Source organism: Cordyceps javanica, chromosome 1 (genome assembly GCF_051103115.1).
Source record: "Cordyceps javanica chromosome 1, complete sequence".
NCBI classification, from domain to species: domain Eukaryota; kingdom Fungi; phylum Ascomycota; class Sordariomycetes; order Hypocreales; family Cordycipitaceae; genus Cordyceps; species Cordyceps javanica.
In genome coordinates, this window is record NC_139295.1 from 7354013 (window position 1) to 7373323 (window position 19311).

The 19311-nt window shown below is 53.0% G+C and overlaps 8 protein-coding genes across 8 annotated transcripts; 5 read left to right on the plus strand and 3 right to left on the minus strand.

The window, feature by feature from the left end:
- Positions 1-629: 629 nt before the first annotated feature.
- Positions 630-1799, plus strand: V2A60_002241 (mitochondrial 37S ribosomal protein mS45; the record flags this gene model as incomplete). The annotated part of the gene is made up of 2 exons (XM_083253592.1): positions 630-1046; positions 1251-1799. The coding sequence occupies 2 exons, from the start codon at positions 630-632 to the stop codon at positions 1797-1799; spliced, it is 966 nt and encodes a 321-aa protein (XP_083109718.1).
- A 3165-nt stretch (positions 1800-4964) lies between these two features.
- V2A60_002242 (uncharacterized protein) lies at positions 4965-5404 on the plus strand (the record flags this gene model as incomplete). Its single annotated transcript, XM_083253593.1, has 2 exons — positions 4965-5073; positions 5223-5404. The coding sequence occupies 2 exons, from the start codon at positions 4965-4967 to the stop codon at positions 5402-5404; spliced, it is 291 nt and encodes a 96-aa protein (XP_083109719.1).
- A 424-nt stretch (positions 5405-5828) lies between these two features.
- On the minus strand, positions 5829-6443 carry V2A60_002243 (uncharacterized protein; the record flags this gene model as incomplete). The annotated part of the gene is made up of 2 exons (XM_083253594.1): positions 5829-6162; positions 6223-6443. The coding sequence occupies 2 exons, from the start codon at positions 6441-6443 to the stop codon at positions 5829-5831; spliced, it is 555 nt and encodes a 184-aa protein (XP_083109720.1).
- Positions 6444-7539: 1096 nt separating this feature from the next.
- On the plus strand, positions 7540-8263 carry V2A60_002244 (uncharacterized protein; the record flags this gene model as incomplete). The annotated part of the gene is made up of 3 exons (XM_083253595.1): positions 7540-7689; positions 7799-7975; positions 8090-8263. The coding sequence occupies 3 exons, from the start codon at positions 7540-7542 to the stop codon at positions 8261-8263; spliced, it is 501 nt and encodes a 166-aa protein (XP_083109721.1).
- A 1213-nt stretch (positions 8264-9476) lies between these two features.
- Positions 9477-10261, plus strand: V2A60_002245 (uncharacterized protein; the record flags this gene model as incomplete). Its single annotated transcript, XM_083253596.1, has 2 exons — positions 9477-9755; positions 9911-10261. The coding sequence occupies 2 exons, from the start codon at positions 9477-9479 to the stop codon at positions 10259-10261; spliced, it is 630 nt and encodes a 209-aa protein (XP_083109722.1).
- A 1897-nt stretch (positions 10262-12158) lies between these two features.
- Positions 12159-13605, plus strand: V2A60_002246 (uncharacterized protein; the record flags this gene model as incomplete). The annotated part of the gene is made up of 3 exons (XM_083253597.1): positions 12159-12366; positions 12753-12885; positions 12948-13605. 3 exons carry the CDS (start codon positions 12159-12161, stop codon positions 13603-13605), a joined length of 999 nt encoding a protein of 332 aa, XP_083109723.1.
- Positions 13606-14464: 859 nt separating this feature from the next.
- Positions 14465-15698, minus strand: V2A60_002247 (uncharacterized protein; the record flags this gene model as incomplete). The annotated part of the gene is made up of 2 exons (XM_083253598.1): positions 14465-14631; positions 15014-15698. The coding sequence occupies 2 exons, from the start codon at positions 15696-15698 to the stop codon at positions 14465-14467; spliced, it is 852 nt and encodes a 283-aa protein (XP_083109724.1).
- A 363-nt stretch (positions 15699-16061) lies between these two features.
- Positions 16062-17366, minus strand: V2A60_002248 (ankyrin repeat domain-containing protein; the record flags this gene model as incomplete). The annotated part of the gene is made up of 1 exon (XM_083253599.1): positions 16062-17366. The coding sequence occupies one exon, from the start codon at positions 17364-17366 to the stop codon at positions 16062-16064; it is 1305 nt and encodes a 434-aa protein (XP_083109725.1).
- Positions 17367-19311: the final 1945 nt, after the last annotated feature.

Consider the following 19311-nt stretch of genomic DNA (forward strand, 5'->3'; position numbering starts at 1 on the left):
TCTTTTTACCAATTGGCTTCAGACAGGATACGGACTTGACGCTCGGCAGATTCCGACGTTTTTCAGTATGGGAAGTATACGCAAGATTTGGGGAGCATATATATTTCGGGAAACATTTATTTTCACGCTGATATTGGACTTTTAATACCGCTTATATTTTATGTATATACTTATCCCACTAGTTAGTTATACCTCGGTCACAGGTAAAAAGATGGAATTGGGCGGAACACGGCCGCATTTGGTTTCTTGACAGACAGTGCGAACGCCGCTTTGGGATTATTAGCCCTTTGTTAGATTGAACTGCAATTGATCAATTTCCAAGAGTTTTTTTATGCTTTCCATTGATCTCCCCGCAAACCTCCGAATATTTTCCTGCTCACTAAGTATAGCAGGGCCATTCGCCGGAAAATTAAACTGCCGCGCCGAGCACAAGCTCCACCTGGAACTAAATCTGGTTGAAGCTTCAAACCATAATTTCTCCAAATCAGGCACAACTTTTTCGCGTGGCCAGCTATCTACATCAATTGATGGCCTATGATATGCCCACAACGCTCTACTACCACACACTTATCACCCAATACCCCTTTATTTCCATTTTCTAGCGTTTTCTTTCCTCTGTCACTTTCATAATGCCAGCCCGCGTCGGCACACGCGCGCCGTTGGCCGCCGCCGATGCCCTTCTCCTATCCTCGAGCCGGCCGCGCGCCGCACCACAAACCTGCGCCTTCTCCGCCACGCCGTGCCGCGAAAAGAGCAGTGCCGCTCGTCGGAAGATGTATGCGTGGATTCACAGCGCAAAAGGCCAGGTGCTCGCCAAGAACAGCGGCCCCGGGACGCTGAGCGGCCAGCCTGACATCCCCTTCCCCAACAACCCATTGTTCCGCAGCGAAAAGGTCGTCAATGACCCGACCAAGCGCCTCATCTACCAACGCGCCACCCAGGATGGCCAAGCGCTCAAGGCCATTGCCGCCGAAATGGGCCTCGATGTGCGTCGCGTAGCGGCCATTGTGAGGCTAAAGGAGGCGCAAAAGCAGTGGACCAGTTCGGTGAGTTTGACACTTGTGCTCTTTGATGCTTGACCCATTGCCCATCTCGACGAGCTTGCATGATGAAATTACTTTTTATAAATTTTTCGATTAGTCTTGAAGACCTCAAAATGGTTACACTTTTACTACTGATTGCAGCCCACTACCATTCACACTCATTGCCTACGCATAACTGTTGGCATTGCAATTGCTGACTCGAAACAGGGCAAAAAGCTCGCCACACCATATGCCAAGGCTGTGCAAGGGCTGCTCCCGAAATGGGGCTTCTACCCTGGCGAACCGCGGCAAACGCCATTTGAGCCCGTCAACGACATTCACGTTCACCGCTACACGATGCAGCAGCTGTTTGTGCCCGTCGCGGAGTCGACCGATTTTACGCGAGAGGACGCTGCCGCTGCCTTTTACGACAACATGCTCTCTGTAGACAAGCGCTCACCTCAGAGCGGCCTCATCGACATGGAGCGTAAAAATGTGGCCAAGTCGGGCTCGCGCAAGACCAACTGGCAGGCATTCCAGGAGGGCGAGCGCCAGCGGGAGGATGAGTTCGCTGAGCGCCTGGCCGTGGAGCGGGCGGCCGATGAGGCGGCCACCACGAGGGTCAAGTCGGACCGCTACGAGTTCCGCTTCCGCGAGATGAACGTCGACGACGCGGGCGCTGACGGTCGCTCACCCAATGGCCTGGGCTGGCGTTACGGCGCGCCGCACATGGACCGCAAGCGTGGCATGATCAAGATTCCCAAGTCGGTGCCGTAAGCGAGCGGCAAAGAGGGGCATGAGTATCTGTATATTGAAAGGCTGACAGCGAGGATGTCAACGACTGTATATTAGACATGTACAACATGAATGAGCATTTTGAAGCCATCCGACAGTCTTGCGGATTTGACGGAAACCTAGGTTGTGAAGAACCAAGGGCAAGACTTTTTGATATCAAATCAAGTTTTTTCACACAAGCAATGCCCTACCCTATACCGACAGCAAATGTAGACCCTATCAAGTGTGTGTGACTCGCCAAGTCCCTCTAGTAGTAATCTTCCAGCGTTTTCGTGCTGCGAGCGCTCTTATATCAGTTGAAAGCCGCGTATATATTTATCTAGAGTTTGTCAGACCATACATGTTGGCGTTGCATGTCTGCGCATTGTAGCTCGGCGAAGTTACCCAGCTAAGGAAAATTGACTGCGGACTCGTCAGAAGAGGCCTTCTCACCTTGTAAACGCAATCCTCACCTTTTGTTAAGCCTCTCATGAGGGTTCAGGCCAGGGTCGCTGCATTGAAGATGAACAACAGTGGTGGCTGATGGCTCGCTATTCCCAACGAGTCTCTTTTTCTTCGGGCTGGGCCAATCGCCAATAGGAATGGCTGCACTACACGTAGCTCGATGTTATGTAGATGCATTGTTATTCCTCGCATTTCAGTTGTCGCCATCACCATCGTAAAGAATTGCTACCATTCGCCGCAGCATGCCAAGATTGGAAGCACAGCTGCAACGATAGGCGCCTCCAACAGATATAGTCCGCCCACCTTAGCCCTATATAGTAACTAGCCGCCCCAGGTTCGAGGCTGCTAATAAAACTTTTGGGGGGGGGGGGGGGGGGGGGGGTTCTCGATGATCTGCCAAGACTTGAAAACAGCCTGTAATCGCCCGCAGCCAGCTTGACGCTCTCCTTTTCGAGGTTGAGATTTGGGTGCCGGGACTTTGCAAGTCTGGCTAGGTATTGGGCAGCACGCAACGCGCACGATCCTGGCCACCACTACTGCTCCGGCACCGGTGCTCAAGAGTCCTCGAATGCTGTCATTAATAGCGGCTCAAGGTAAAGGACGAGTACAACCCTGATGGTATAGAGGGTATTGACACGTGAGTTGGTTGGTATCAGTAGTCTCATCGTGTAATATAGTATATCGTAGCATTTACGACTTGTCTGCTCCTACCTATGGCCCTCTCGGTTGGCGATTACCTCCATGTTGATATGCTCACCGTGTAAAATAGACCAGATACATCATGCAGACCACGTACATGTCTATTACTACATTGGCCTTGACACAAAATGCGCCTCGGCTCGGTGTCGCACTTTTTGGCGTCTGTGGGCAAGACTCGGGCTCGGTACTCTCAGCAAGGAAAACCGACCAAGGTCAATTCGGGAAAAAAAAAAGAGAAGAAAGAACCTAGATGAATGGTGACTTCCTGTTTGGAAAATTCAACGAATATTCGCTTAAAGTCGCATGACTCTACTTGGTAAGACTAATTGGGCACCCACAGGACCCCACGGTCGATCGGCATCGCGAACGAGCCGGCGACGAGCCGGGTTTGCAGTTGGGCTGTCTGGTCGCTCTCGTGCCGGGTATTATTAGTGTCTCGAGAGCTTCAACACCCGTAGTCTCGACAGCTTGCCCTTTTCAAGTGATTGGGTACCTCGCTACCATCTTGGTCTCGTTCTAGTATGCGGTGTTGAGTTATCACGCCGCAAATTGGGCCAAGGTCGCGTGCCCCAAACACTGATTACTGACGAGAAATCAGGCTATCCTTCGGTGAGGGGGGGGGCAGACGGAAGGGGTGATGAAGGGTTCTCGGCTCGGGTCCCCTGTCCAGCCCCCGGCTCGGTGGCACGGCGATCACGGATGGCCCATCTAGATTCGAGGCTCGTTCAGGACCCCTGCCGAAGCGAGCCTCGTTTCCATTTCTTGTCAAGATGACGGACTTGCGGACCTCGCATCGGAGTTGAAGCAAGCACTGCGCCACACAACCTCCCTCTCGCGCCCCTCGCCCCTTTGGCTGACATTCAATCGAAAAGCCAATCTAACAGTCAACCCCCTTCTGGGTCCCCTCCCTCCCACGCCCCTCAACAGCATCGGGACTTGTATCAGTATACCCACCGGAAGCTACGAAGAGATGTAACCTTCAGCCTGCCTATTCCAATTGCGTAGACTTGAACGAAAAAAAAAAAAGAGTCCATCTCAAGTGCCAGGGCTTCGGGCCCGGAGGAACACTCCATTGCGGGCGGGCGGGTTTCTCGTCTATCAATGCCCAGAGCGAGCCCAAACGCAAACGACCTTGTATCAATGCATGGCTGTATGGAGGCCGAAATGCTTTGACCTCGCGACTTTTGTGCTCACTATGGGAGGGACATGCCAACCCCCGCTGCCGAGCTTGCCAGCTCACGGCAAAGGACATGGCACGCACATCTATCAACACCTTGAGCACTGATCCGCTCTGCATGGAGTTCCGAGTTACATTTCTTTTCAGTAACCTTTTTTTTATAGCGCCGCAGACTACTCCGTCTTCACGACCGCAGTTGTACTTGCAGCGAGTAGCGGATTCCGAAAACCTGCACGCGGCTTTCTGCCACGCTCAACGTATACAGTGCTACAATGGGGTGTGCAGGCACATTATGATAGTAAAAGTGCATTGTTTGATAATATACAATATTCTGTTGCTTTAGCGTTCGTGATTGTACAGTCTTTGTACGAGTTATTGATACGGAGTGCCACCCTAGACACAAAGTCATTCGCCAATTTCCGAGCTTGAGAGAGCAGTCGCGCGAACGCAACTGGTTTAGAATCCGACAACAGTATCAACAAAAGCTAATAATCATGATAATCACAAGCGAGCCTTGTATGATCATTGCCCCAGAAAACCCTTGTCTCATCACGACCGAGACGGGGTTGTAAACCGATCTTCAGGTCAGCAATGGACAGGGCCAACCGAGCCTCGTCTGGCCGCATGGGAAACAACCCTGGCCCTTTGCAAAACACGGTGACGGCGAATTCTACCGTGATACATGCTTGCAGATGCATGGCAAGATCTTTGTCTATAAAAGAGGCGACATTCCCCAGCTACTGAGACGAATTCTTCTACTTTTCCCATCACACTACAACAACAACTTCCACACAAACAAACACTCTCACCCTTCAACACTCTTCAACATGAAGTTCACCACCATTGCTGCTGCCATTGTGGCTGTTGCCCCCGTCGCCTTTGCCGACAACTGCAAGGGAGGCCTCAACTACTGCGGCCAGACTCTTCTCAACGTTGGTAAGTCGACAGAGAACCCCCCCCTCCCCCAAACGCCTCTCAAAGCGCTGTTTTGTGCATCACTTTTCACCATTTGCAATGAATGAGATAAAACATCACCCAGTGTCCACCAGTATTCATATACGCTAACCCGGCATGTGATGAACCAGGCAACTACCACGACCAGATCATCCAGGCTCTTCGCGAGGCCAACGAGCCCACCAGCGACGACTGGGTCCGCCGCAGTCTCTTCTACTGCACCGGCTTCCAGGGCGGCGACATCAAATTCGCCCAGGCCTGCGGTGCTCACTGCACCGACGGGGGTGCCGGCAACAACGACTACTGCGGTTAAATCTGCTAGGTTTCCATGACTAGCAGCAGCAGCAGTAGCAGCAGCAGCAGCAGCAGCAGCAGCAATAAAGAGTTGATGGCGTGAGATGACGGGAGAAGCTGCACAAGTGACTTCTGCAACAGGGGAGAAAAGTGAGAGGGAGGGAAGAGAAACAAGGGCCAGGAGGCAGGGACATTGTTTCCAGATTGTGGAAATGGGGCTAGGCAGATATACACCAGCTTCTAAGCTGGTGTACTTTTCAATATGACCAGTTCTATTTCGTATGGGGAAACTGCAACTAAAGCTGTCAAATATGGTGAGTTGCGGGCTAAACTATTGACAAGGTAACATGAAAGGTAGATTGGGATTGTATTCTACGGTCAAGAGCGAGCTCTTTAGTCAAGATACAAGATTAGAAATATCGGTACAACCTAAGTCGAAGGATCTATTTTTTCGGGAAGTGAGTTAGGTCGAAGCCAAACCCGGAATCAGGGATCAAGACCTGCAGGTAATCGCCTTTAGTCTCGTTATTGCCCTTTTCAGCCTCACGGCTGTCCGTCGCGCGTCGGAGTCGGAGCTGCGTGCCTGGTATGCCACGGGCGATGACGGACGGGGAATCTGACGGGGTCCATATAGACAGCGGCTCAGAGAATGAGTACTTGGAGAGACCGACGTCAACAAGATACTTGTCCGTATCCGGGGTCTCGACGAGGAGGAGCATCTGAGTCGGCAAGATCGCGGCAAGGTCTCGCGGGCCAGCATGCTCGGCCGCGCGGAAGCTCGCGGGGTCGAAAACGATACGGGCTTGCGCCGTTTCGACCGAGAACCCGACGGATCACAAGGTTTGTGCGTGCAGCGAGTTTAGCTCAAGATAGTAGCCGCCTCGCCGGAGGGCGAGCATCTTGTCATATGTGGCCGAGAGGCGGATGGAGCAGACGGGCCGCATTGGGGCCTTGGTAATGGAGACTGAGGTTCTCATAAGCGATGTTGCAGAGATGTAATTTGACGATGGCTTCGAGCGTGCTTTGGCTAGGTTGGATGTTATTGAGGCTGCTGCCATAGTCGATGCTTTGTAGATAGTTGGCTAGCTGGACGGAATTGATTGACGTGGTCCGGCCCGGTCTGGCAGGCAGGTTGTCTTGACGGGTAGTCGATGGAGTGGACTGAGCCAGGAATTAGTGAAGAAAATTTACAAAGAAACCGACACTTTTCTAACAAAAAAGCAGCCATTGAATCGTTTGTATATCGATCGAGCCAGTTGGCTATGCTCGTACACACGGCCGTTTGGTTTGTCACAAACGAAAAGGGCTTGACGAGGGCGAGTGAGTCACTTTGCAGTAGGGCTCCTAAAAGGGTTAGAAAAGCAACAGTATGGGAAGCGATGTGTAGCGCTATCAATGTCTCTTTGGACTAGCATGAAGACGAAGGAAAAAAAAAACGGCATTGTATATTTGACAGACGAGCGAGCGTATTGAATTGAATGGTCGAGGATTCACAGTTGAATAACTGACAGACAGGTACGTACCGACTTGCCTACCTGGGTAGAATCCAAAAACAGACTAGCGTCGGGACGAGCCAGTTCCAGACCGCCACAGGCTTCTGTTAGGGCTGCTAGGCGCTGTATTTAGCGCGTCCATGCCCCTTGCAGCGGATCAAGGTGGATGGATGGAGATGCCGTGAGAGGAGAGCAATTTACTCCGTACAGCGGACAGGAAAGAGAAAAAAGGAAAAAAAAAGCGCTTTTTTTTTTCTACACCAAGATATAGATCATTAATCATGGCTCGAATCGTTTCTTCGTTGCGGCCTGATATCTGGCCTGCATCACTGTACTTGTCAGTACCGTGATACTCCATCGGCAGGCCCCCCAGGTGAAGCCCACTATACCTTCTACGGCCTAGGGCGTCGTTGACGTCACAAGCAAGGAGCAGGACCTTGATCAGGCCAGCCAGTCAATGCCCGTCCAAGGAAGAAAAAAAAGAGTCGCAGGCCAAGGGTAAGTAAGTAAAATGAGACCATCGCCGTCTCGCGCCAACGACCACCACCCATCAAGACCCCCTCCCCCCCCTCTCTCTACAAACTCCCTATTGTCCCCTCACCAGCCACCGACTGACCGACCGGCCGACCGACTACACTCCCGCATTCCCGCAGCAGCCATCATGCTCAGCCGCCTCAACATCACCAAGGGCTACCTTGGCTTTGCCGCCGTCTACTTTCTCCTCTTCGTCCTCGGCCTCACCATCATCGGTCTGTACGCGACCGACGTCCAGCGCGCCCGCGAGCTGCACGCCAACCTTGATTCGAAATGGGTACGTTTTTTCTTCTTTTCTTCTTCTCTTTTTCGCACCCTTTGCTTTCCCCTCCTACTCTTCTTCTTTACGACATGTACAAGTGCGGCGACCGGATCGCTAACCCCAGGGCTCTCTCTCCGCCTACGCTCCCCAGGTCTTTGCCGTCGTCGTCGGCTGCCTCTCTAGCGTCACCTGCCTCGCCTACCTCGTGCCTCTCGTCTTTCACGCTCTCGGCTTCGTCGCGCCCATCTGGAACTTGGTGCTCTTCATCCTCAACATTACCCTCTTTGGCGTCTTTGCCAAGGTAAGTGCCCCCCCCCCTTTCCCCCCAAATCACGGAGGCGCGCTTCTGGGGAAAAAAAAAAAGTTAGACGAGAACCTGGTTCGTTACTAACCAAAACTCCTCGGCGCGCCCCAGCTTTTCCTCCACGCCAACGCTCACGGCAATGGCGCCGTCACGCGCATGAAGAATGCCATCTGGGTCGACCTGACCAGCGCCCTGCTCTGGCTCCTCGTCACCGTCGGCTCTGCGGGTTACTGGTGGAAGCACCGCGACGTCCGCTCCCGCTTCACCGGCCGCGCTCGCGTCTGAGCGTCGACAGCTCGTTCTTCTTCTGCTTCTTCCTCTTCTTCTAATTAATCTGCTTGCTGCTGTGGAGGCGGTGACAGATGATGCTCATTTTTCAACTACCCTTGTCGGATAAAGCTGGCTGGCCCTCGCCGGCTCGATACCCTTTTCAGGCGCATCTGTTTCGAGATACCCTTTACTCCAAAAAGAAGAAAAAAAAACTACGCAAGACGGATTAATGATTGATTTCGCAGCATGGCTGCTTTTCTGAGCGACCTTTTCCCCATTGTTCTTACGTACGCAGCGTATAATTCACCAATAATTACATATAGTACGATAATACTAATGTTTCGTCCTTTTACCTTTGCTTTTTGTAGTCCACGAAATTGTTTGAATCTGGTCGAAATAATCCTCATTCGGGTGAGAGAAATAGAACACTGAAAAAAAATGCAGAGGAGATGGCGCGATCAACGCCTCCGGTTGTCATCAGTCGACGTCTCATCAAGCCCACGACGTACTTGACGACGTCCTTTACCCCAGCACTCGAGAAGCTTTTCTCATGACTCCTAATGATGGTTTGAACCTCTTTTGCCAACGTGCTCCCATGAATACTCCTTCGTTCAGACAAGAGCAAGCAAACACATGATTCCATATTCCGGATCACAAGTGCATCGGTCATGAAAAGGTGGCAGAGAACATAAATAAGATATCTGCCATCGATATAATCCTTCTTGGTTAGTTGGCTTTGGCTAGCCAAAGTATATTCCATATTCCTTCTTGGTACATTCATGCCTGCACCAAAGTTACTGGTTGGTATTCTCGACCTTGTACGTCGGCAGGTTGGTCGTGAAAACCGCCGTCAAACTACAACATTTGCACTTTGGGCATACATGCTCATCATTATACACTTGTTCTTCTTCCCGCTACGCCTCGTCAGGTACGCTCGGCGCCGTTTACGCCACGAAAAGTTTCTTTCTTTCTTCTTTCTTTCTTCTTCTTCTTCTTCTTCTTCTTCTTCTTCTTCTTCGTCTTCTTCATCTTCTTCATCCTTTTCTTCTTTCCCCATTTCCTTCACGATCATCCCGCTTTAAAGTAAAACTTACACCTCTCGCAACTAACCCCTACCCAAAATCTCTTTCCATTTGCCCTCATCTCGTCTTCCCCCCCTCCCTTCTCCTCCTTCTTCCCTTAATTCCACTGTCCAGCACAACGACAAGGGTCGTCCTTCTCGACTGCCATGAAGGCCGTCCTCATCACCGCGGCGCTGACTCTCGCCGCTGCCGCCGCCGTCACCATCATTATCACCATCACCATGGGTTTCCCCGGCGCGACGCCCACACCTCGTCCTCTGACACCCAACCTGCCCACCACACCCAGCAGAAGCGAGCATTTGAAGCAGAATGAAAAGGCGTGCCTGGCATGCAACAGGCGTTGCAAGGAGCTGGGTGCCCTCTTCGACCCCAGCTGGTCCGACAATGTGACGGGCAAGTGCTTCCAAGTTGTCTGCGGTCCAGTGGTACGTTTTCTCTTTTTCCCTTTCTTACAAAAAACAATTCTCTGGTTTCCTCACCCGCCTCTCCTCTACTTGAACCCCCCCGTCCTTCTTGTCATACATGTATCAAACATGTACACATACATATCTGGCTAATCGAATGTGATTCTGCCTTCTAGTGCGGCCCCCTGTCGGCCGACTTTCCCACCCAAGATTCGTGGGCTCCAGACTTTGACAAATGCGCCAAAATCGTCAAATGCACGGCCCCCGACGTGCCGTGCCACGTGAAGCCTTCAACAGAGAGCAGCACCCCCAGGCCAGGTCCTTCGCCCGTGTGCCCGTCGCCGAAGCCGTGCCCGGCGTGCCCCGAGCCGGAGCCAGTCCTCTGTCCCGCGCAAAAGGAATGCGAAGAGTGCGCCGAGTGTCCCGAGGCCGACGACACCATGATCTGCCCGGCGCCGAGCCCGTGTCCCAAGGTGCAAAAGTGCCCCCGGCCCAAGCCTTCCGTCTGCGAGTGTCACTGCGGGTGATATTGCTTGTTTTCTGGTTATGGAACTGCTTTACATGTGCGCTCTACCAGTTCACTAGTCATGTTAGTCAGATAGAAATATAATAGTTATCTTTTCACGTCTCGTAGTTCTCCCAGTCAGACTTTCGTCACAGATTGTTCTCACACCCAACAAAGTTTAAGCTTGCTTTCTTCTTCGGTAGAGAAAGGAATGGCAGAAATTAGTGACAAGTGAGCCAACACACGACACGATGGTACCACTGTTTAGTGTTGCTCGGCTGGCATGATAGACTATCATTCTTTCCTGGTCAACTCATCATTCGTTACTTTTATACTCTATACGGAGCCGGCAGCTGGCAGCTGGGAGTATAGCCTGATGAATGGACATGGAGGTCTACTTAATTGACGGAGGACGGAGTGCGGATACCGATAGTGAGGATGCAAGACGGATGCAGGTCTCGGATGGGTTGGGGCGAGCCAAGGAGCCAGAGCCAAGGGTCGAGGTGGTATTTGGCCATGACAAGTGGGTGGGCAGAGAAAGCCCATCAACCCAGTTTGCCCATTCACGGTGAGGCTTGTGGGCGGGACGAGGCAAAGGTGTGGCGCCAGGAAGCGGGAGGAAGGGAACGAGGGAAGTGGATGGGGGAGGTGATGGTGGCTGATGGGCACTAGGTAGGTACCCAAGTAGTAGGTATACCAGCAAGTATGCCCTCCAGAAGTAATCCGCACCAAGAAACATGCTTAGAGGATGGGTGTATTTTAGATATCATGACCGGATGAATTATTTCACCGCCCCCCTTCTCTTTTCTTCCCTGTGAATATCTTATTCTCTTCTACATTTTTCTGTTGATCCGAATTGATTTGTACGAGCAACGCCAGCCACCCTCACATACTACAGTAGTTGACCAGGTACTGAGTAAGTAAGTACTTAGGTATCACCACATCCAATATTCTTCAAATGACCCGCCTGCGACGAACTACTGGGTACTATAGTTAGTGGACATGTGCCTTGCACATACCACCCCATACCTAGGTGCCTTGACCAGTACTCAAGTAACCACCAACTACGGAGTACCAGTAGCAAGTAACCAGTAATCATAAATCATCATTGGCTGCTGCTGCGCCATCAAACGGGGATAATCCTCCGGCCCACGAGCCACAAACCCGCCCATGCCGTCAGCCGCACCGCCGCACGCTTGTCGTCGATCTGGCCCGACTCTCGTTTACCAGCTACAAGCACCCAGCTGCCACCTGTCGCCACCTTTTGTCTGCCAGCTGCCATCCTGGATGGTCCCTTGTTTGCATCTTGAGACCTCCCCAGATTCTTTTTCCTCCTCCTGACTTTTCCCATCGCCCCTTGATGCATTTGTACTTTCTTGCATCTCATCCTCCCATCCGCCACTCATCTGTCGATCCCCCGACTAATTCCTTTTCTCTCTCTACATTCCACCTCGTGCTGCACCCACCTACCACAGTTACGAGGCTGTGACGTTTTTTTACTCGCTAAAGTGGGCACCACCACCACCACCACCACACACAATCACCACAATCACCGCCATCCCTCGAACCCTGCAGATTTTAGAGCCGCACACTCTGCCTCTGCCTGCCTGACACAGGGGTGTATGGCCAAGCCAAGCGATCCGCCAGCCAGAAGCAGGGCTCTCTGATTTATTAATCTCCCTCCTCACTCTTCTCCCGATTCTCTCTCAACCATTTCTCTCGCATTCTCTCTCATCAAGTCTTGCCAAAATCTCCCCCGCCGCTTCCATCAAATCCCATCAGCAAAACAACCGCTGATAAACTTCAAAAGAATGCTCGCCCTGTCTCTACGCTAGACCGTTGTGGTGACGCACTTGTTTGTTCCAAGGTTCTGGCCTTCCCCGTCGTATCCGCCCGCCGCCCGCCGCCTCCAAGACACCATGTCGTTTGCACGATCCCTCAACAAGGCGCAGGGCTTTCTCATGCCCTACCGACGACCAACCTTTGGCCGCACCCTTTCCAACTCATCGGAGCTCTCTCTCACTTCCAACACCAGCGGTCGTGATGACGATGCTGCCGCCGATGCCGTCCCGTCCGCGCCGTGCACCCCTGTTCTGGCTCCAATGGAGAATCCCTTCTTCACAAAACGTAAGTCTCTTTTACACGCAAACAATCCTACACGCCAGTCGCCACGACCCTGCTACACATATTGTCTCTCCACATCTCGACGTCACTAGCCCCGTGTACAACCTACGAAATCTCCAACGGCTGGTTGCGCTGCGAACCTTCCAAGTGGCACGGCATGACGGCGTAGCAAAACGGCCAAGACGCTGCCGGATCCGCACAGTATTGCCCTCCCCACCTGCTCAACCCATTTCCAGGCTAGGCCCTCTTCCGCTCCTCTACTCAGGCCCGATCGTCATGCCTCTGCCCACGTCATTCCCAGTCCCCCGCCGTCACCGCGTCGTTATTTTCTCCACCCCGGATCGCCCGTTTTTTCATGTACAAAACCCGCTAATAATCCCTTCTTGCAGACGGTTCCGAGTCTCCGGCATGTACATCGCCACGCTCTCGCCCTATCGCCATTGAATTACCAAAACCCAAAAAATCCGGTGCCTCAGTGTATACGCCTACAGAAACCCTGTCCGCACGTGGTGACTTACCTGGGTGAGCCGTTTTCTTGAAATGCACCATGTCCTGACTGCATCTATACTAATACCGCGAGGCAGTGGCTACTTCCCCATGCATGAAGACCCCAAGTGTCGCATTCATCGCCCACATCCATTTCATTCCGAGAGTCGCCCAAAAAAGCCAGAAATAAAATCAGACATGCAAGCGCCGAAAGAACAGCCGGCCTCAACGGCACCCGCCTGGCAAGCCACTCACACACCCGTGTCGTCGTATCTACCTTCTGGAATCCACGACCATCCGTTGCCCGTCGGCAAATATTACCCTTCAAACTATGAAAGACGCACGCGACAGTTGCAAAACCAACGAACCTTTGTCTCAGAGTCCGTAACGTCATATGCCAAGACGGACGCCCAAGGCACCACGTACAAGGGCACCGACGATGCACGACAGCGCTTGCAACAATACCAGCGTGACATGGTTGCACAGGCTTCCATGGCCCTTGGTGGCTCCTACAAGCCAAGCATGCTTCCCGGGAACGCGTCGGCCCTAAGAAATCTGCCTGTCCCGGATGCACGGTTCGGCCACCCTGCAACGCCACAGCGGCCGATTTCCCCGCAGCTCCAGCCCATGGGCAGTCCTGGGCCGGTCACACCCATGGACCTGGAGGCACAAGAAGAATACATGACCAAGGCGCAAGTCGTGAGCAATGAAAACTTGGTCCCGCCAGTGACTGAATTTGCGCCACACTCCCTTTGACCTTGACCGCATAGGCGCCGCATTGAATAGCATTTACGCACTGCATGACTGGAGTTATTGATTTATTGAACAAAACGCAATAGAATGCGCACTTGAATTTGATTGCTTACTATGGATACTGGAGTTTTTGTTCATGCACTTGGCCACGCCAAGATGCCGGATACCCTCGCTAGATAGTTGCTGAATAAATGTATCTGACTTGACCCTGTATCATTGGATTCCTGACGTGTCATCTGTACTGTAAAAGGCATCACCATCCATATCGTGGAGCTCACGGCTGCGCACATGTTTTTCAAATTGGATGCCGAGGGAATAACCGTTGTGTAATAAGATTCGGCAAAGTATAGGACATGCAAAGTAGTCGCCTATCAGGATTCAAGCCGTCAAACATGACTCTTTTATTGCAAACAGTGACGAGGTGCAACAGTCCGCGTAGCTTTTTTTAGGCGACTTTCGGAGTGGAATGGACGTGGGAGATGATGCGACACTTGGGGTCTCGACGCAAAGAGGTAAATCACAACAACGCACAACATGCCGCCCTTTCAAAGTGAACCTTTGCGTCGCTGTAGTCTGCTTGGATGCGGCGAGCTCCGCATAGAGGGAGTTGTTGCGATCTGTCCATACCTTGCAGCGTCAAGGGAAGCGTCTACGATGAGTTTCTTTTTTATTTCTTGTCATCAATATATATATATATATATATGTATGTATGTATAGAGCATACAAGCCTTTTCGAAATCTACAACTTCTGCTTCTGACAAGTTGAGTCCACCTATTCGGCCAATCCTGTGTCGTTGAGCTCGGCAGAATCTTCCCCTGCGACATTCTGTTGCCACTCCCATTGGCATATCTTTCCTTCATTTCAGCCGTCGAAATCGGATTCCTTGGCTGGCCCCACTGGTCGCTCGTGAGAAACCGCGGCAAAATCACATTGAATGCCTCCGGTCACGGGTCCCTTGGGCGCACTGCTCCCCAGGCGCCCTGCAAGGTCTTGGACGACGCTGCGCGCAAGATCTTCGACGACACGTCCTGCAAGATCTTAGACGACACACCGCGCAAGATATCAGATGACACACCGCGCAGAATCCTGGACGACACGCCCCGCAAGCTTCTGAACGACACTCCTCGCAAAGTAGATGACACGCCACGCAAGATGTTTGACGACACGCCGAGCAGGATCGTAGACGACACTCCTCGCAAGATTGTAGACGACACGCCCTCGAAGCTACTAGATATGTAGTCGTCCGAGCATCATCGCACTCTTTGACGTCAGTATTCGTGGTTGCAAACAAAAGTTCGACACCCTGTGTATCCTCCAGCCAGTTCGCGAGTTGAAGACGTGAAGCACGTCTGCCATCATACCCTGATGTGAAACACCACCACCAAAATTTTCTGAGAGATATTTCGGTACGTTGAAGAATCAGCTCTAGAAATGACAGCGACCCTTTCGCGGTGTAGTAGTAGATGATTTTTAAGAGACTCCGGCCTGTTTCGTCCGCATCATTGACCGCTTCCACCAGGCGGATTTGCAACTTCTCAGATGCCTCGTCAAAGGCAAATAAAACATACTCAAAGTAAACAGTACTTCCAAGGTAAATTTCAACCATCTTCTCCGTGAGAAGATACTGCGCTGTAAAGGACTCGCATTTCCTCACAGCGTTTCTCAAGATACGCTGATCGTCGGGTTGAAGCGTGAACTTGATGTCCGCCCCAGCTGCCACTAGCCGCATGGCTATGTCTTCGTTGCCAGACCTTAATGCAAACTTAAGGGGAGTCACGTCGATCTCGTCGGATTTCCGGAGGTTGTAGCGATTCCATTGCCATAGCCAAGACGCAGGCCCTACCATGTTGACGTCAGCACCTGCTGCAATAGCGTTGCTAACAACGACGTGGGATGTGCATTTCATGTCAATATCCTGTTCGCACGCCCAGAGAAGAGATGATGCTTCACTGTATTTGACATTACGCTTGTAGAGCTCATGCTTCAAAATTTCGTCGTATCGCCGGCAGGTCTGGCGGAGATTGGCGATATCACGTTCACCAAGAGAATCGGCGATCGCAAGAACCAGCTCATTTGACAACATGGACAGTGACATTATGTTCGGCGGTGTTGAAGTAAATCTCGAGATCTGGTGCTTTTGGGTTTTTGGGCGAACTGCAATCCGCCTCGTTTTCTCGGTGTCGTCAATGATGCAAATAGCCGTGTGCCTAGCGACGGCAGCAAGTAGCGAAGGGAGGATTCATCGGGATTTATCATAATTTTAAAAGATGAAAGGAATCGTAGTACACGACTAGCATGAATACGTTGGGCCAAGTGACGTGAAGCGATAATGCAGCAGTGTCACCTGGGCTTGGGATGACACGAGGCAGCCGTCCCTCATATAGATGACGGTCCAGTTACACAATGGCCACTCAAATCAGTTGCGACCACTCCCCCTTTCGCCGTCACTTTCCATGCGTTACCTCGTCCAAAGAAACGCTTTGTCTCCCCGCCAGCTTCTCGTGTAAACGTCCCGCTTCTTGTCCAGCTCCGGCTCAATGGCGGACCAGTGCCTGCCGTCTTTCAGCAGCGACCGACCCATCCGGTACCAGTAGTCCAGCCGCGTCTCGTCAAACGTCGTGGTGCGGATGAGGCGGGTCATCCAGCCCAGCTGGCGGTTGAGGCAGGCCTGCTCAAAGGCCAGCTCCGCGTCGTAGGCGGCGCCGCGCTCGACGAGGAGGCCGACAATCTCCCAGCGGAACTGCGTCAGCGCGTAGAAGATGGGGGCACGGTGGTTGGGCCCGTGCAGGTTGACGTCGACGCGCGGGTCGGCGCAGAGCGCCCGTACGACGCCCTCGTGGCCCTGGCACACGGCGATGACCAGGGGCGTCTGCCCGCGGATGCCGCTGTGGCACCGGCTGTCGTCGTCGCGGTTGCGGATCACGTTGGGGTCGGACCGGCTCTTGGCCAGGATGAGACGCACCAGGCCCGCGTCGCCCCTGTGGACGGCCTGGATCAGACCGTTGACGTCGCCCGTGCCGAGAGGATCCGTGTAGCTCTCGTCCCTCAGCAGCGCCCTGACGGCGGCCGGCCGCTGCTCCCGCACGGCGCGGGTGAGGAGGGTGTTACCGGACAGGTCCCTGACGTTGTCGCCGTACCTTTGCAAGAAGTAGCAGAGGAGCTCGCCGCGATCCATCGACACGGCCGAGAATATGGGGGGGTCGTCATACCGCACGGGCTGGCCGGAGCATACCCTCCTCCTGGCTGGTGGCTCTGCTGGAACTCGCACCGGCCGACTGAAATCGGCGCGCGCAAAATCTATCAGCAGGCCGGCCATGGCGACGTCGCCGAGCGAGGCAACAACACACAGCGCGTTCTTTGTTGAAGCGCTTCGCGACAGATCAAACTTTGGCGAGTACCGCTCGAGAAGCTCCCACATGCCTCCGGGCCATTCCGCGTTGGGGTCCGCGCCGGCCTCCAGCGCCCTCCTCGCCGTCGCCGGTTTTGACAGGCAGCATGCCCACAGCAGCGCCGACGAGCGCCTGTTGTCGTCTCTCAGGTCGAAGCTGTAAAGAAGGCGGTTCGCGGCCCTGTAGCACTGGCGGTTAGTGCGCACAAGCCTGCTGATGTCGGCCCTGTTACCCAGCCAGGCGGCAACGGCCTGCAGGACATTATCGGGGCACCGGGACCAGGGACAAGGCCTCCTGTTGTTGGTGGCGTCCTGGAAGGGATCCTTTGTCTTGGCGAGCTGGTCCCGTTCACTGCTCATGCTGCCAAAGCTCATCGTCGTCGTCTTGGACTTGTGAATCCTCGCAAAAAGGTAAAACCGACACTCACACGAAAAGTAATAAAACAAAGGTTTTGATGGCCGAACCTGTTTTTAGTAGATCACTTCAAAGGAGGAAGAGGAGAATAAAAGGAGAATAGATGAAAGACGCCATCAAATGAGTACCCAAGCGCTCGGTGCCACGAGATGGTCACACTGGAACCGGGTAGACGGCCACAGTCGCACAAAAGACCGTGGAAGACTGCCACATCCGTTGTTTTGTGAAACGTGAGCAGTCAATCAGGGTTTCTCCAAGGCTCCAAACTAATAAAGTCAGGGCTCACTCTGGAGTTGCATCATTCTGATATCTGACCAGGCTACGGAGTACAGAGACGAACAATGCAGGTAAGCTTCTTTCACGGATGGGATCATGTGGCAGCGCTCATTCTGTTTCAAAATAGGGTGTCAATTCATGAGAATGTACTCAAACTCACCAAGGACGAGGATGTACAGCGCGCTTCTGTCAGTAGCAAAACCCCAGTCAATGGCGCATAATCCATTGTACCCGGGTGGTGCCTCTGATAAGCATCTTCAAGTCCATATGATCTGCGCTGTCCCGTAAAGAATCGCGCATGGCTGCTTTACCGTCACACAATGGGTGGCTTTCTGAATCGTTCCCCCTTATCCCTTATCCTTTGTCATGTTTTCTCCAAGGCTAGCTAGGAGTTTTCTCCCGAAACGATCGGGGCCAAAACACTTTGAAATGGAGAAAAAAAAGTGCAAAGTTCCACTCTTGTGCTTTGGCGAATCGTTTCGTTGGCTCCATCTTTCAACAAAGCAGCATCATCTTGCTCACCAGAATTCGCGGCACTGTTATCGGAACCCGATACCGGCATGGCAGATACGAATACAGCTGTGCTGCGAATATTGGCTCATCTATCTGGAATCCGAGCATTATCATCTCATACACCTGAACTGATGGACTGATTACTGTGACGGCGCACTACAGCCAGCTGCGAAGAGCGGCCGGACCACAGAGCTCAGGCTGCCCGCCCCCAACAATGCCCTCAGGCTCTGATCGCGGTCCTCTTCCCAACCAGGACAATAAAGGCTCGATGCACCCGGCCGAACCCGCCGTGGATCGGGGGAAGTTGTCCCGTCTTTCAATATTGCTCAGACCGCCATTGAGACCCTCAAGAACCCTGCACCAATCACGGGCACCCAAGTTTGCGCCACCAACGCTCGTGCAGTGGTACAGCATCTCCGGACCGTCCCCCGGGACAGCAGACAGGGGGCATGGCGTGCTGGGTCGGCCCAGTTAAGTCGGAATCGACTTGCAGCTGTCAGTGGCCGCGTCGCAGTCGAATTGTGTGGCACAGAAGACGAACCTGCGACGGCGCGGCGGGTCATGATGCCCCCTTCGACCCCAAGACGTCAGCTCACTCATGCCGAGCCGCGAGCGCGCTGACAGCTGCGCTTCCAACAAATGCCCTTGCATCTGTACGCTGTGACTAGCGGGTACCAGCATACCTCGGACGTGGTCAGATCGGCGATGTGCTGCATAGGAAACATGCAAATTTAAGAGTGGCGAGCCGTCGCGGCCGTGACTGATCGCATGTCTAGCCACTTGCGAGGAGCGACTACTTGCTGAGTATTGCATCTCGCAGCGTGTCTCAATAATCATCGGAATCGCCACCGCCATGGCGTTGTATCATGCCGGGTGCTGCAGAATCGTGTCCCATTTTGATAATTCGCCAGCTGTCATCGCGGGCCGTGCCGCTTTACCGACTGCGTGGGAGCATGGCACATCTTGGAAAAGACTAGTCTGAAGTTATTGCCGACAATCTACGGAATGCGAAGACGGCAACTTCAGAGTAGAAAGGCGAAAACATAAACCGCTTGAATTTGACCGTACTTCACCACTCTTTGGAAAGCCTTTGCACAAGTTCCGGTCACAGCAGCC